General features: G+C 42.6%; 2 protein-coding genes across 2 annotated transcripts in view; both read left to right on the plus strand.

Moving 5' to 3' along the window:
* DTX3 (deltex E3 ubiquitin ligase 3) overlaps positions 1–16,467 on the plus strand; it is a 40,200-nt gene extending 23,733 nt beyond the window's left edge. The window contains exons 4-7 of the mRNA XM_081316598.1: positions 1,915–2,132; positions 4,143–4,969; positions 13,873–14,469; positions 16,280–16,467. Coding sequence (XP_081172724.1) covers positions 1,915–2,132; positions 4,143–4,218 — 294 coding nt within the window. The 3' untranslated portion in view covers positions 4,219–4,969; positions 13,873–14,469; positions 16,280–16,467. The remainder of the gene's footprint in view (positions 1–1,914; positions 2,133–4,142; positions 4,970–13,872; positions 14,470–16,279) is intronic.
* The window catches only part of ARHGEF25 (Rho guanine nucleotide exchange factor 25), a gene marked incomplete at its 5' end in the record, with an annotated part of 100,817 nt that continues 99,799 nt past the window's right edge, over positions 15,489–16,506 (plus strand). Inside the window, one exon of the mRNA XM_081316591.1 lies at positions 15,489–16,383. The remainder of the gene's footprint in view (positions 16,384–16,506) is intronic.

The raw sequence follows: 16,506 nt of genomic DNA on the forward strand, positions 1-16,506 counted from the left end.
TGACAGAGTGACCAGAAGGCAGACCAAAGGAAGATAATCTATCAGGAGGATACCTTTGGAGAAAGGACAGCAAATGGAAATGCCCTGTGGGGGTGGGGGGGAGGAAACTTCACAGAAGCCCTGTTCCTATATGGCCTCATTGGTATTTTAATTGTTTGCCTTTTGTAGATTGGTAAAGCTGTAGGTTTTTCAGCCTGATAAGAACATAGAATGCAGAGGGGAAGGAAAAGTGAACAGGAGAGCCAAGAAGTCCTGCATGGACATTTTCCCAGGGGATAGAAAGGGAAAAGATAGTTGATATAATAACAGAAGAGAATAAAATGTTCAGTGGCCATTTCTAACCACTCATCTTTGAACAGCTTAAATATGGCACAGTATTGTAGCTGCAGCTATGGAAGGATAGTCATCTATAGCAAAATCTCTGGGAGAATTTTGATCTAAATAGGGAAGATTTTGGATTGCCAATTGGTTAAGAAAAGTGACATCAAAATGTGTTTAGATTCTTTCTCCTATGAGCTAAATTACATGGCTGAAATGAGTAAGGCCTAGGACAGTGGTGGTGAACCCATGGCACACACACTGTCATCCCAGTCCCGCATCCCCCCCATGTCCCCTCCTCACCAGCAGCCCCCCCTGGGAGGAGAGTCACCCCAGGGTGCGGCCCGCGCAGAGCAGCACAGCCAAGGACATGGCAGCTGGGTAGTGGGGACAAGACTCCGCCCTCGTGCCCTGTTGTGCGCAGATGATGCTGTGGGGTGTGGGCGGAGGGCCTGGCCGCCATGGTGCTGCTGGCCGTCTGGGCAATCTGCTGCTGCGGGCCATGGAGGTGGTAGGTAGCCCTGTGGGGGAGCAGGGTGGGGGCAGAGCAGGGCAGTTTTGGGGCACTCGGTCTCTAAAAGGTTCACCATCACTGGCCTAGGATCACAGATGAAGAAAGGCTGGTTTTCAAAACAAGTTCTTTGACTCTTTTCCCCCCCCCCCCACTAGATTCTTCCTGGTGGACCTTGCAAATTGAGTGAAAACAACAGAATTCACAAAGCTGTAATCTATCCATGGCTTGTAGCATATAAATCTACCATTGTTTGTTATTAGAATGGAAGATCCATATTTCCATTTCTTTCAGGTTAAGATCAGAAGAATTTTTCCATATACGACTTGAAACAAAGCAGCTAGTTTGATATCCTTTAGCAGTCTTATGCAATCTTTGCATTTGCTAAGCCACATATCTTAGCCTCCCTCTGTCAAGTATTTGGGGATATTAGGATTTGTAGCTCAAAATTTCTGCAATGCCAAGTTAGATAAAACTGATCTATTGGGGAAAACTGTATATCATTACAATTAGCCACTTTTGTAAATTAGTCATACATAATTGTATTGGAGTCCACTTTTTCTAAAAAGAGGTGAGATCTTCCCATATCTCACTCTCTCAGCCAAAGCTATTAAAGTGAACAACAGCCTGTGTTTCTGTTCCTGCTATTCCCCTTTTTGTAAACTCGGATGCCTCTAGTCAAACTCACGACATCATGTGACGTCGCGCAATGTATCACGACTTTTTCCCCATTGCCAGCAATGGGGTGGGTGTGGTTTCAGTATGATGCATCTGGCCCGTGGGCTGGCAGTTTGACATGCCTGCTCTAGTCCAACTTTTTTCCAATTGGATGTCCGCATTGACTTTGGGAGAACAATTGGAGTTGTGGTCCAATATATTTTGAGGGCAGTATATTGGGGTGGGGTGGGAGTGGCAATGCAAACAAGAACTGGCACAACTATAACAAACTGTTGCAGGCATATTCAGGGTAAATCTAGGAGATTTCACCTGCACCAGGTCTGACTTCCCAACCTATGGATCAGCTCCTCCATCTCCTGTTTGTAGTTAAGGTTTTTTCCCCCTCAGAATTCATCCTTCTCCTGCAGGTTGAACATCCCAATCCTGGCGTCCGCTATCCAGGCACCACCCGTGTGGCTTACTTACCTGACTGCCCCGAAGGCAACAAAGTGCTGGCACTGTTCCGCAAGGCCTTTGATCAACGGCTCACCTTCACTATTGGGACCTCCATGACCACAGGGCGAGCCAACGTCATCACCTGGAATGACATCCATCACAAAACCAACTGCACTGGGGGACCCCAGCTGTAAGGGCTTGCTGTGTGATGTGCCCATGGTTGTGAAGCGGAGGGAATAAAATAAAAGGTGGAGGGCTTGGAGCAGGGGGCTGCCAAAGGGAGGGGTTAGTATTAAAGGCCACTTGGAACTCAGGAAGGTCCTGTAAGAACCTAAACAGCAGCATTAAAAGGTACCAGGCTATAAAGTCCAGAGTCAATACAGCAGGGCTTTTCAATCTTTTCACCCATTGTACCACTTTTAGGATATGGCAACATCCAAGTATCACCAGTTGCCTAGCAAAGTGTCAAAAACGACCAAAAAAAGAAGAAAAAACTGATGAAGTAGTCCTCGACTTACAACAGTTCGCTTAGTGACTGGTCGGTTACAATGGCATTGAAAAAAGTGCTCCCCAAGCCACAGCCGAGCAAGACACCTGCCTGCCTGCCTGGCGGTGCTCTTCCTCCTGTCCGAGGTTTTCATTGTTGTGAGCAATTCTGTTGAGGATTGGCAGCGGGGGTAGGGGTGTTTGATTTTTATTCCCCCTCCCTCTGCTGGGTGGTTGCAGCAGGTTTTGGTCACTTCACATGACTCTGGGACACTGTGACCGTCATAAATATGTATCAGTTGCCAAGCATCTGAATGTAAATCACAAGACCCTGGAGATGGTGCAACATTCCAGCTGATCAACGCTTCTTTTGGGCACAGCAGAAGCACGAGGATCAGCGCCGAGCTCCAGCTGGAGCCTGGCTCTGATCCTGGCACTTCCGCTGAGCCCTACAGCTACAGCCATCTCTTGCTCAGGCTTGTGCGGTGCTGCCACCGGTTCAGCTCATTCCCCTCCCCGCTACCAATTTTCTAGGATGGTCGCGTACCACCTGCTAGGTGCCAATGTACCACAGGTGGTACCTGTACCAATGGTTGAAAAGCCCTGCAATAGAGCAAGAATGCTATGTGATCTTAGTAGGTTACAAATTGAAAATAAATAAGTGATATATTTGGACACCCAAGAACTTCATAGAATAGACATCTATGCTGGCTCTCTAAATAATAGGTTATTTTACCCTTACCAGGAGCTTTTTAAATATACAGCTCCAACGTCGTGTCTTCTTGAAATGGTAGAGTCAGGAATTTTTAACTTGCCACGCATATTTATGTATATGCATGCTTTTGCTTCAAGCTGATCATTGTGGCATATAAAATTGTTGCCTGTGTATTATCTTTGCAGCAGCCTTCTGAGATGGATTAGGCTAAGAGAAATTATGAACTGACCTTAGTGACTGAAAGGAAATGAGAATCTGTTCTAACCTAGCATTGTTACATTTTTCTGGTGTTTTTTTTTTTTGTTTTTTTTTTGCTTTGCATTGGATTTTTCCCCAATATATATCGGGGGCCTGGTGCTGAAGAAAGTTTTGGTTAGCCAACTTTGCATTATGAGCTTTTGCATGAAGTGTGACTTTTTTTTTTTTTTGCTTAGGCCAGCTACATGATTAATGCACCAACTAAGCTTTTTCTCTTATCAACCTGCAGAAGTTTCTGATTGTGGGTATCTCTGTTTCTTGGGGAACAATTTTCCACATCGGTTTATTTGGCGTGAAACCTATATGCAGCAGAATCCAGAGGATGGCTGTTGTTAAGAATTCTAGGAATTGAAATCCACATATCTCAGTGTTGTAAAGATTGAGAAACACTGATCTAGAAAATGCTCTAGGACAGCCTTAATCTACTGTAGGATGACATCTCCTAGAACAGGAGCCAGCCACCCTACACAGAAATCATCATTTCAAGGAAAATTGGTTTGGGATATGTACTTGCTTCACACCAATCATGTCTTTTGTGCCTCTTGGGTTAATGGGTCGGAGGGGGGGGTGCTCACAGCCTAGAACAGATCCAGAAGCCTTCACCCATCTGATATTTTTAATAAAGGGAAGTTGTCCACTTAATTTTCCCAGAATTTTTCAGAGAATTCCAAGTTAATCCATTTTGGGTAGCTTAAAACTGCCAGAGTTTGGGTCATAAACCTTTGTCTTCATTTCCCCTAGGTTCGGCTACCCAGATCCTACATATCTTGCTCGGGTGCAAGAGGAACTACGGGCCAAAGGTATCACCAATGACTGATCTCTGTTGCCACGTGCCGAGGAATGGCTTCTTGTTACTGCCAAACTCCGCTTCTGTGGCGGGAGCCCTGTCATCCGTCAGAGCCGACTTTCTCTATCATGCGATCTTAATGCAGAGTACAAAGCTTGAGCTTTGGGGCTGAAATTGACGTTTTATATGTAATTGATTGATTGAGGAACTGGAGAACAAAGGCAGGCATGAGTGAGTGAAGCAAAAAAGGAAGATGATGGAATTCAGGACTTATTCAAAATAGTTGCCTCGAGTGGGCCGTCATTCTGAATGATTTGTGCTTTTGGGGGGGAAAAAGAAACAAAACAAAATGGCCTCTCCCTGCATTGAGTAGCAAACATATCATAGGTACCTCCACTGAGCCTGTCTTTTCAATGTGCTAGTTTACCTTATGCAGAGATTTTTTTTTCTTTTTTACTGCGTGATAAATGTATACATGCACCGTCAAGATTTAAAATATGAAGCTGCAAAGCCCAGAAATCACCACTTCAATACTTTGGCTCTTGGGGATAAAATAGATGTGATCAAGTGGTAAGTCCAAGGGTGATTGCGTTTCTTTTTTTTTTTTAAGATGAAACAGGAGTTTCATATTGGTTGGGGAGCCAAGCCTTCCTTTGTCTCCTGTTTACCTCCCCATGTTCTATTTTTTTCAGAGTTTTCTCTCAAGCAAAATTATTTCTGTTGGAGTTAAGAAAATGGATTGTGAGAGCATTTGGAATTCCTCACTTCCGGTATTTCATTGGTATTAAAATATAGCTATCTCTCTGAGTGCTCCTATGATGTTTGCCCTTAAGGGACTAGGTCCAAGTGAGTGACAAATTGCTCGTGTGCTGAAAAAACCATGCATTTAGAAAAAGGTGGTTGGGAAGTAGAGGAAAGGGCTTCTCCCAATGTATCTCTGGCCGAGGTCAAATCTAGTCCTCAAACTCCAGTTGTGGAACCCTTTTGCACAACCCTGTTGATCCACTCTCGGAAGGGTGGGTTCATATTCTGACCTTGATTCCCACGTATAGTTGAAACCCAGCGAGCCCTCTTTATTTCAGTTCCTCCCCTAACCTCAAGCTCTTTTTTTCCTTTTTCCAAAGTGCTAACCACTTTGGGAATCGGACTGTTAGGAATGGAATATAATGGGGCAAAGGACACGTGCAGACTAGCATCTCTGGTAGAAGCGTATGAAAGGGGAGGAGATCAAAAGCGGCAGCTGTAGCAGCACAATTGAAGCCTCACCCCTTTGAACATTCGTGTGACGTCACATGTACAAAAAGGCTGGAGCTTCAATTGCACTGTTGTGACTGCCATTCTGCCTTTATTGACCACCTCCCCTCCCCCCCAGATGCCACAGAACATTGCAGCCTAGAGTGTACAGTGTCTAGGGTTAACGTCAAGTGAATGGGAAATGGAAACATAGGATGTTTTATGTGAAGAGCATGGGTGCTGAAGCCTGAGGCAGGGCTTGGACTTTGTACACGGTTCCTTACTTGCTGTTCAGATGTACATGTATCCCCAACTTTGACTGATGACTTGTGGAGCCCAGGCGTTCCTGCCTCGCTCACGCACTCCTGGGCTATTTTTCTTCAGGATCAGTTGTCAAGGCCAACTTAGCTGAACTTTCTTGAAACGTCGGACATATCGACTAAAATAAACAAGAAGCTTCTTGATTCTGGACACACAGGCCACCACAATTCAAGTGTTCTCCTTGGAGAGGAGGATCGGCCACCTCATGGACCGTCCCTTGTATGCTTCTCAGCTGGCATATCAACTCTCCTGTAGTTACTCCAGTCTTTACACTTGGGACAACTTGTTTTACTGGGATCTTAGCCAGGCCTCCTCTTAAATCTCTGGTGGGTCTGTAATGCTCCTGACTCTTTGACGCCTACCTGTTGTTGAGTGTTTGGGGGAGGGGGAGGGAGGGAAATGTCTCTTGGCTAACTATAAGCGTGTCTCCTCTGGCAGAGATGACTTCTAATACTCAGTTTGTCTCGTATTGGTGAGAGCTTCCCTCGAACGCACAGTTTGGACAACGGGGCTTTCTTTTGCTGTTTTAAAAAAGAGTAACTGAACATGTGCCACTTGTTCTCATCTTTGTGGAATGCGTGTTTGTGCTTTACATATTTCCACCTATTCATTACCTTACTGGATTACCTTACTGTGTCTGCCATCTTGACTGTTTTGAGCCCCCACCCCCACTCCATGGATGATGCTGATAGTCTAGGCTAGGGGTCTTCAAACTTGGCCCTTTTATGACTTGTGGACTTCAACTCCCAGAATTCCTTAGCCAGCATACGCTGGCTGAGGAATTCTGGGAGTTGAAGTCCACAAGTCATAAAAGGGCCAAGTTTGAAGACCCCTAGCCTAGGCCAGGGGTAGGCAACCTTGTCTCTTTTATGACTCATGGACTTCAACTCCCAGAATTCCTGAGTCAGCCACAAGTCATAAAAGAGCCAAGGTTGCCTACCCCTGGTCTAGGCCAACCTTCTCAACCTTTTTTTCACCACAGGCCCCCTTTAAATACCTTTTGTGGCTACAGACCATGGCCATGGACCACCAAGACTTAACTCGGGATTTAAATCATAACATTTCTTCAAGCCTTTGTGGTCCCTGTGTGATGACCTTGCGCCACCCCCCCAGGGGTCTGCGGATTACCAGTTTAGGCTGCTTGAAAGATAGCATTTATGCTGCCCAATTCCTTGCGACTCTGGGTGGTTTACAAACAGCTAAAAACACTTGGGAATGACACAAACCCCCCCCCAGTAAAGATGGCAGATATAGCAAACCTGGATGGAACAAAGAAAATGGAGCTTCAATAATACTCACCAAAGGCTTCTGCAACAAGGGCCTTTAGCGCCCTTCCAAACACCAGAAATGTGGGGGCCATTTGAATTTTTAGGGAAACCAGAGGATACGATGCAATATAAGAGGTGCCAAGCCTGAAAGCATTTTTATTGCTGCCTTCTTTGCATGGCTGCTGGTGCTACTTGGTACCTGTTAGTTTTCTGAAAGTCATGAGCTAAAAGATGAAGATGAAATACTAGAAAAGTTGGGAATGACAGAAAACAAGTAGACTTTCATTGGACAAACCTGGGACCGCTTCACCTTTGCTTGATTATTCAGAGAGCCAATATTCTCTGATAGGATCTTTGAACTCTGTAATTGCCATACTGCTGAACTGATATGCTCTCGGTGACGGTATTTTTGTGCTGAAATTTAGCTGCTGCATCATTACTTCTCTTACAGTGGTTGCTCCATCCCATTTCCTGTATTGAAATTTATACTTCTCTTTCTTGCTACCCTCGTGCATTGACTAACTGCATCTACATAATTGCACAACTTACATTCAGCTTAAAATCTGAACATTTTAAGGTAGGGAATTCAATAGGAATATGCTTTCGTCCTTGCACTGAACCTGTCCAATTTTGATCCTGGTTAATTTTGTCTATCTTAATTTTGTTAGATAAGCAGATCTGATGGCAAGGACAGAAGTGTAGAGGCAGGCAAAGATTGGCATCCAGATTGAAGCATTGCCTGCTTGATCTTGAAAAGCTAAGCAGGGCCAGTAGCCAATTTTGGAAGTCCATTAGAAATCCCAGAGCTGTTAGCTGGGCTGAAAACATATGTCAGAAAAAGGCAGAGGCAAATCATTTCTGCTTTGTCAATAAAGCTACATGAATGTGTCTGAAACTAACAAAAGTAGAGCTCAACTTGAAGAAAGCCATATCTTTTCACTTGAGCCAGCATGACCCTATATATATTTACTCCATGGTGCTTACTTCCAGGAAATCACTCACAGGCCTATCAAGTGGGATAAAAATCATGTCCTGCACGCCTCCTGGATCTGTGTGGCACCTCTCACACACACACATATGCTTCCTTACCTGCATTATATCTGACAAACCCTCCATCTGGCATCTCGTGCTCACCCTTCCTGGCTCACTACACCCCTGCGAATCCTCCCTGGTGTGCACAGTGCCTATTCTTTTTTTAAGCCAATGAAAAAGCCAGCAGGAAGTCTAAACTAGATGTGGCAGGAAGAGGCAGGGAGGAAGGAAGATTTCCAATGTTCTCTTCCAGCTTTCCATAAAGAAACAATGGGGAAACCAACAGGAAGCCAGAAGTCATTCCTGCTCCCAGTAATTTTTTTTTTGCCAGCCCATACATATTCTGTTTTTCAGTTTAGGTAAGGAAATACCTCTGAAACAATGACCTAACATGTCACAGGTTGTCTAGCGGTCTTTAAAATGGCAGTAGAAATTCAAGCAAAAAAAGTTTAGTCCAATCTCTCCTAGTAACATGTATTTCAGCATTTTGCTCTAAGTAGAAATATGCAGTTAGATGAAAGCATGCACCAAACTCTTAACCAAAATTTCCACTTTTCTATACACTTTGTTCCATTGTATAACAATTTGTGCCATCCAGAAGTTCTTATTGTATTGCTAAAATCTCCCTTTACAAAGATCAAAACCCAATCAGGACTACAGCTGGCAAGGACGGAAGCCAGGATTCCAGATAGGATCCACCATGTTGAAAGCCAAGAAATTAATGACAAGAAGTCCCTCGTCAATAACTCTATCTGCAATAAAAGCAGCATCCCTATTTGAATTTTGCCATTAGCGTTGATGCCTTCAGCTCTTGAGTGCCGGTTGAGGATCTAGATCAGAGGTGAGGAATGATGGCCCCTTTATGACGTGGACTTCAATTCCCAGAATTGGCTGGGTCAAGAATTCTGGGAGATGAATTCCACAAGTTATAAAGGGGGTCATCATTCCCCACCTCTGATCTAGAGGAATCTACTGCTGTGGCCCAGGAGACATTTTGACAAGACCAACTAGTATTCACAACCACACAAGAGGAGAAAATACTTTAAGATTTCAGCAATTAACTTATGGCTACCAGCCTCCTTGCAGACCTTATGATCATGGATCAGGCCACTAGTTCCTTGCTCCAGTATCAGAACCACATGGTGACCCATATGGACCAATTAACTGAGTGATGAATCAACTAGCAAATGGGACAGAATTTATTCTGACTGGTGGCTCCCCTTTTCCCCTCCTCTGGTCAGGATCCAGTGGCATTAGCATCAATTCTCCATCACCATACCTGACAGTTATGATGAGGGTCCCAACAAATTTGCTATCTTCTTTGATCAAGAATCACCTTAAGACATGAGAATTGATAATTGGAATCTTGATGGAGGGAGCTGCAGAACAGCTGGACAATGTTATACATATAGTCACAGACCTGATGATTTTGATGATTCCATCAAGCAACTGACTGCAAAACGTGATTTAACTCCCAACATAGGGCAGGCATTCTGCGAGAAAATGTGTTGCTGACTTTCAGTTTTCAACTCAGGATTTGTTTGGTGGAATGAAAGATATTTGACAGATTGATTTATTTTTATTTAAAAGATTTGATATGGCTGCCCATCTTAAGTAACTACAATTGAAGCTGAAGATTGAAGAATGACTATCAGATGAAATATTAGATCAGCTCATTGATTAGGGCATTCCAGAGACTTTTCAGGTGAATTTTGCTTTTTCCAGAAAATTTAAAAACTTATTCAAATGTGTTTAGAATTGTTGCCCCCAAATTTGCTAAGTAAATAAATCCCCCAAATAAAACCTTTACATCAGTGATAGATTACACTATCCTATGTATTGGAGAAACAGTAAACAAAAGGGGGGAAAATGGAAACTCCTCTATGGAGGGAAACAGCAGATTAAATAGATCATACAAGCACTGAATTGCATTAAAAACATATATTCTGATTCTTAAGTGGACTGATCAGAGTGCTAATTTACTAATATAGCACCAATTTTTATATAGCTAAATGGATTTTTCTATCAGCCTATGCTTTTCTAGTTATTTGCTGCTTAGCCAAGAAATCAGTGCATAAACAAGAGTCCTTTTACCCTAAAAAGAAAATTACATCATGTTTAATGTTTGTTCTATATACAAAGCATATACAAAGTATATCCCCTTCATTTGGGGGGATCTTTCTTTTGTTTTTGTTTTTCTCTCTTGATTCAAACTATGTTTGCTTCTTTAATCTTACTGGTTGAAACCTCCAAATATACGTTTACTTATACCACTCTTCTCACCAATTTGTTGAGAAGGAGCACATCTCCCTGAAAGTAAGGCATTGGAATTTCTTCCTATCTTGGGGTGATCTTATTTCCTGATGCACTTTGTCTGCATCAATCCAATTCTGCACAGGAATTGATGGAGGGTAGAATAGAATGGAAGGAATGGAATGGAACAGAACGGAACAGAATAGAATATTCTTTATTGGCCAAGTGTGATTAGACACCCAAGGAATTTGTCTCTGGTGCATAAGTTCTCAGTGTACATACAAACGACAAAGTGGCAAGAACTAATATCTTACATTCAGTGGTGGGATTCAGCCAGTTTGCACCCTTTCAGCAGAACTGATAGCTAATTTTTTTGTTGCCCAGGCCCAGGGTGGACTTCCAGAAGTGGCATCCACACAGAGAACTGCTTGTTCACATATTTGAATCCCACCACTGCTTACATTCCTTCTATCTGATTAGAGATACTGTATGTTGAACTCACAACTGGGAGTAAGCGTAGCACCAACAACCAAATAAAATCTGCACCCATTTATTCAAGGTCTGTTATATTGTGGAGTGCTCTGCCAAGACACCCTCTTCTGAAACATCCACAAAATATCCACGGTATTTCACAAGCAGCTACCCTAAGTCAGGGATAGGCAACCTTGGCTCTTTTATGACTCGTGGACTTCAACTTCCAGAATTCTTGAGCCAGCTATGCTGGCTCAGGAATTCTGGGAGTTGAAGTCCACGAGTCATAGAAGAGCCAAGGTTGCCTACCCTTGCCCTAAGTATACCTGGCTTATTGGGGAATGGGTCAATTTCAATCTCAAGAGGCTCAAGGTGGTTTGATGTGATTTCTCAAGATTGAACAGACGAGACAGCATGGAAGTTCCTTCTTATGAGCCCCACCATTAAAACAATTCTTAGCATAAAAATATAAAAAGACTCTGAAAGCTTGGCTTTTCCAGGTAGATAACTAAGCAAGCAGTTCCCACAAACAGGCCTACAATTGTCTCTTCCCTCCCTGGTCACCCTTTAAAGGAGGTTTTAATGTAGCAAATTATTTGGCCTAATTGCTCTGCAGTTCAGAAATTAACTTTCTCTGCCAGCAACAGTACTCTTCTTTTAAAATGACAATGTGCCCATCCTATAATGTAGCTGCCACTAAATTCCCAAAAACATCTATCAAGGGCTTCAATTAAATTTAATTGGCAATCTGTTATAGTCAGCAAAACATGGGCGTTTGTGGTGTTTTTAATTCTTTCCCCACTGGATAGCCCTAAAGCAGGAGTGACCGACCTTGGCAACTTCTAAGACTTGTGGACTTCAACTCCCAGAATTCCTCAGTCAGCCATGCTAGCTGGGGAATTCTGGGAGTTGAACACCATAAGTTTTAAAGTTACCATGGTTGGACACCTCTGCCCTAAATGGACATTCCTTCATAGAAATTCCACTCCAATTCCTCTTTGGTGGTCTTGAACTGCTCAGGAACCGCATCTCTTCAGCAACTTGGTGCTGTTTAATCCCATGCTTGTCTGCTAGCCATTTCTCTTCCCTTTCCTCCCTTCTCACAGCTTCTTAGTCCATTTTCCCTTTCTCTGTGCGAACCTCTTATCTTTCCTTTTCTCAGACTTAGATTATCAGTCACAAGTTCAGTGTATATGTCTGGGGGGTCATGTGACAGGATGGCCGACAGTGTTCATTGTGTCCATATATGGGAGCACCCAGAAATTAAGTGGACCCCTGACATTAGTGGATTTTGGCTGTCCTTTTGCCAAGTCAAGTTTTGTCAGAATATTTCTATGTAAACTCCAGCTACATTAGAATAACTAACTAGGACATTAATAAGTTGAAGGGAAATTTCCTTTGAGACTGACTGCATGCACTCTTCTCAGTCACCCTAAGTGCAGAAGAAATATGCCAAAGCAACTTCTTTTTCCAGTGGTGCCCCATGCCATTGCTTCGTCTTGTTCCCAGTCTATAATTAAGACAGACTTAATATACTATTGGATGTACCCAGTGTTAAGATAGGATGGTTTTTTTTTCCTCCTGAATTGAAGTTGATTCCTGGCAACTGCTTGGCCAACTCCCTGAAGTTTTCTTGGCAAGATTTCAGAAAAAAGTGGTTTGCTCTAATCTTTTTTCTAGGGCTGAGATAGACTGAATTGACCAAGGTCACCTAGCTGGCTTTGTGCTTAAGGCAGGACTAGAACTCATAGTCTCCCAGTTTCTAGCCTCTTGTAAAGAAACTACTCCTGTGTCCCATTCCAACACTATCCAAAGGCAGCCACAAGGTGTGTAAAGATCTGTTTGACTTTGGCCATTCCTCACATTCTAATTCATTGCATCTACTCAGAATCATCCAGCCATCTTATAGAAACAATAAAAGTATGCCATCACTGGCCCTGTTTCCTAACAACAATTGTGCTTGTCAATAGTGTGTGTGTTTGTGGTGGTGGGGATTTCATGCCTTCTTTTGGCAAAAGCTCAGGTAACTGCTGTGACTGGGAACAGAAGCAATAAGCAAGACAGGGATCTGATATGAGCACAGCCAATTTCATGCAAGTATAGTTTTCTGCAGGTTCAAAGTTAATGTTCCTTTTAAACCAGTCTCTTATTGCTTTCTGTAAAAGTATAGAAAGTGACTGCTTGCTCACAGGCATTTATACAAGGCCAATTCAGAAATAAACCTCCGTTTGGTTATCAATGACAGACACTCGCAGATACAGAACTTTTATTAGACACATTCGAAAATTACAACATTCCATTCCATTACTTTTCGACATCATCGCCATTCAAATTGAGGCACTTGTCATAATGTCTTACAAGGTTTGAAATCCCTTAGTCCAGGGGTAGGCAACCGTGGCTCTTTTATGACTCATGGACTTCAACTTCCAGAATTCCTGAGCCATCATGGCTGGCTCAGGAATTCTGGGTGTTGAAGTCCATGAGTCATAAAAGAGCCAAGGTTGCCTACTCCTGCCTTAGTCGTAGTCGCTCGGTGCCAGATCTGGGCTATAGGGGTGGTGGTGATCAAAAACATCCCAATGGAACTGCTTCGTAAGTTTTTGGGTGCATCTAGCGGTGTGCGGGCGAGCATTAACGTGAACCAACACCACACCGGAAGTCAGCATGCCTCGATGCTTGTTATGGATGGCTCATCTGAGTTTTCGTAACGTTCCACAGTAGACTTCTAAATTGATGGTCGATCCACGTTCCATGAACTTCACTAGCAGTACTCCTTTGGCCATCTTCACTTTTGGCGGGATTTTCCATGGCACCACTTCCAATGTGGGTTCACAATAATGCTCAATAATGTAGTTTTTTAATGTGTACAATAAAAGTTCTATATCTGTGAGTTATCTGTCATTGATAACCAAACAGAGTTTTATTTCTGAATTGCCCTCATATATCACAGGCCAATGCTGCTGGAATTTTGACACCCAGGCAGTTTTCTAGAATGCCTTGAGAGGTGGGCTGGCACTCAGTGAGGTATCTTTTTTTGGAATAAATGCATACTTTTAAAGCTTTTTTAACTGTGTGTAAACGTAAGGATGCTCTCTTTGAACTCTAGATCTGGTAACCAACTGGAAACAATCATGAACGGCTGTTGGAATTGGGTATGTCTAGTTTAATGAAGAGAAGGACTCGGGGTGACATGATAGCAGTGTTCCAATATCTCAGGGGCTCTCCACAAAGAAGAGGGAGTCAAGCTATTCTCCAAAGCGCCCAAAGGCAGGACAAGAAGCAATGGATGGAAACTAATCAAGGAGAGAAGCAACCTAGAACTAAGGAGAAACTTCCTGACAGAACAATTAACCAGTGGAACAACCTGCCTCCAGAAGCTGTGAAAGCTCTAACACTGGAAGTTTTTAAGAAGAGACTGGACAGCCATTTATCTGAAATGGTATAGGGTTTCCTGCCTGAGCAGGGGGTTGGACTAGATGACCTCCAAGGTCCCTTCCAGATTTACTATTATGATTATGATTATATCATTTTCTTGGCAGGAATATCAAAGGGATTTGCCCTTCCTTTCTTTTGGAATATTTCTTCAACTTCCAGGTTTAGTTTCATGACCTTGAGATTTCTCAGTAGTCATCCATCCAAGTATTAATCAGGTCAAATCCTGAGATCCACTTATCTTGGTGAAGTCATCCAGAGTCACTTGCTGGTGAGTTGGGTGGAATATAAATTTAATAAATAAAAAGATAAATAAAGTGAAGCCATATAAATTGTCTTCCTCCCTGAAGTGTTTCTACTCATAATCCACATCCAGCAGAATCTAGCCTTGTTTTATAGAATAGTATGATCGTGGTAATTGGAGATCTACAGGTTCTGATTGTGGAGGCTTTAATTTTGTTTCCCTGGCTTTTCATTTTAATCACATATAAATTATTTTTGGAGCAGTGAGCATGTCTGCAATCTTCTGCTGTGTGTGCCTAGTCATAAAATGGCCACAAAACACCAATTTCAAATTTTGGTAGGCCCAGTCATTTTCCTAAGATACTAAATCAGAAATAGAAGCAGGATTTAAGATTTAAAGCAGAACCCCACTTTTGTGGCCTCACAATTATTCTCATCTAGAATCATCCTCTCCAAACCTCTTCTCTCTTAAATGTTTTTAAATGCCCACATATAACACATTCTTGCTATACAGTTCACAACCCACTCGTATCATTCACATTTCACTGTTTTAGACTCATGTTGACCAGAAGATCCATTTTACATGGTATACAGAGGATCTCATTCTCCCAGACACTTGTCTGCTTTATTTCTGCTTTAAAATATTTCTGTTTCTAAATGAGTTCATGCAAAATGCATACATTTCAAACAGTAGCATTTTTTGAAAACTACAGCTGCTTGCAAGGCATATCAATAACCCAGGATATCTCCAACAGGCAATAGCTCTAAACAACATTGTATTGCATAAAACCTTTCCATCAACATTTTAGGAGAAACCCAAAGTCTATGAATTTGTGGCCTTCGTATCTTGCAGTAATTAATCTCTCTAAAAAAAAACTGGTGACTTGTGTGAAAACCCTATTTTCCAATTTGTCATGCCTTGGAGTGAACACTTAGGTTTTAGTCTAGCTGGACGTCTACCAAAACTATGCTGGGAAAATGCAGCTAAATGCGCAACTTGCAAGTCACTCGTGTGGCTTTAGCATTAACTTCAGTTTAATTTGCAATCTTTTCCAAGTTTCCTTAGAACTTCCTTCCAAGTTGCCTTGAATAGAATGCAATTTGTTTTCAAGTGAAGGTGCAGAAGATTGGAATATATGCCCCGCTCAAAGATTTGTGAGCTGCAAAAGTGATGTGACTATTTCTAGTCTTGAATGTAAATATTTTTGTCTTCCCCAAACTTAAAATGGGGGAAAAAGTAAAAGTTTCAAACCTACCATCTGCCAAACAACCTCAGCCTTCAAGATATTTGCAAGGATGGTATGAAAACAAACAAAGAAAAAAGCTGGCTAAGATGCTAGGAGACCCTGAGATCAAATCCCCCCCCCACTAAGCATGAAAGGCAACTGGAAGACTTTGGGCCAGTCGCTCTTAGACCAACCCATCTCAGACAGTGGTTTTTTGAGGAATATGAGAGAAGGGAGCTTTAGGTATGTATGCTACCTAAAATAAAGGTGGGGGGGGGAAAAATCAAATAAACCCACAGAAGGTTGTGTATTATTAGAGTTAAGATTGGCATGCAGAGCAAAGTAACTTAAAAAACAACAGTGATAATTGCTGAGGTGGGGGGGTTAGTATAGAAAAAGAAATGGTGCCTGATATTTCTTCAGATGCTTTCAAAGTCTTCCATGTTGGGCTGCTATTTCTCTTTCTGGAACATAAGTGAATAAAGGCTCTTGAGGTATGAGGAATTCTGGCCAAAACCAGCTGCTGTGGCTCTTTGCCAGGCTATTCCTGAGGGGGGGAAAAAAACCCAGAAGGGGTGGGAGTTTAAAAACATATACAACTTTCCTCCACAGTTTTGTAGCAAATCATAGCTCCTGGGGTCTGGTTCCTCCACAACACGCTGAGAATCATGTGCAGCAGCGGAGAAAGAGCAGCAGGCTGATTCCCCCCGTTCGATGTAAGTAAAAGGGTGAAAATTTCGTGTCAAATATAGCAAAAGGTTTTGCAGGAAGTAATGTGAATGTAGTAACAAGCTGCTTTTGTCTGGTATTGATATAAACATTTTCACCGTCAACTGCTG

This window comes from Vipera berus (assembly GCF_964194415.1).
Source record: "Vipera berus genome assembly, chromosome: 2".
NCBI classification, from domain to species: domain Eukaryota; kingdom Metazoa; phylum Chordata; class Lepidosauria; order Squamata; family Viperidae; genus Vipera; species Vipera berus.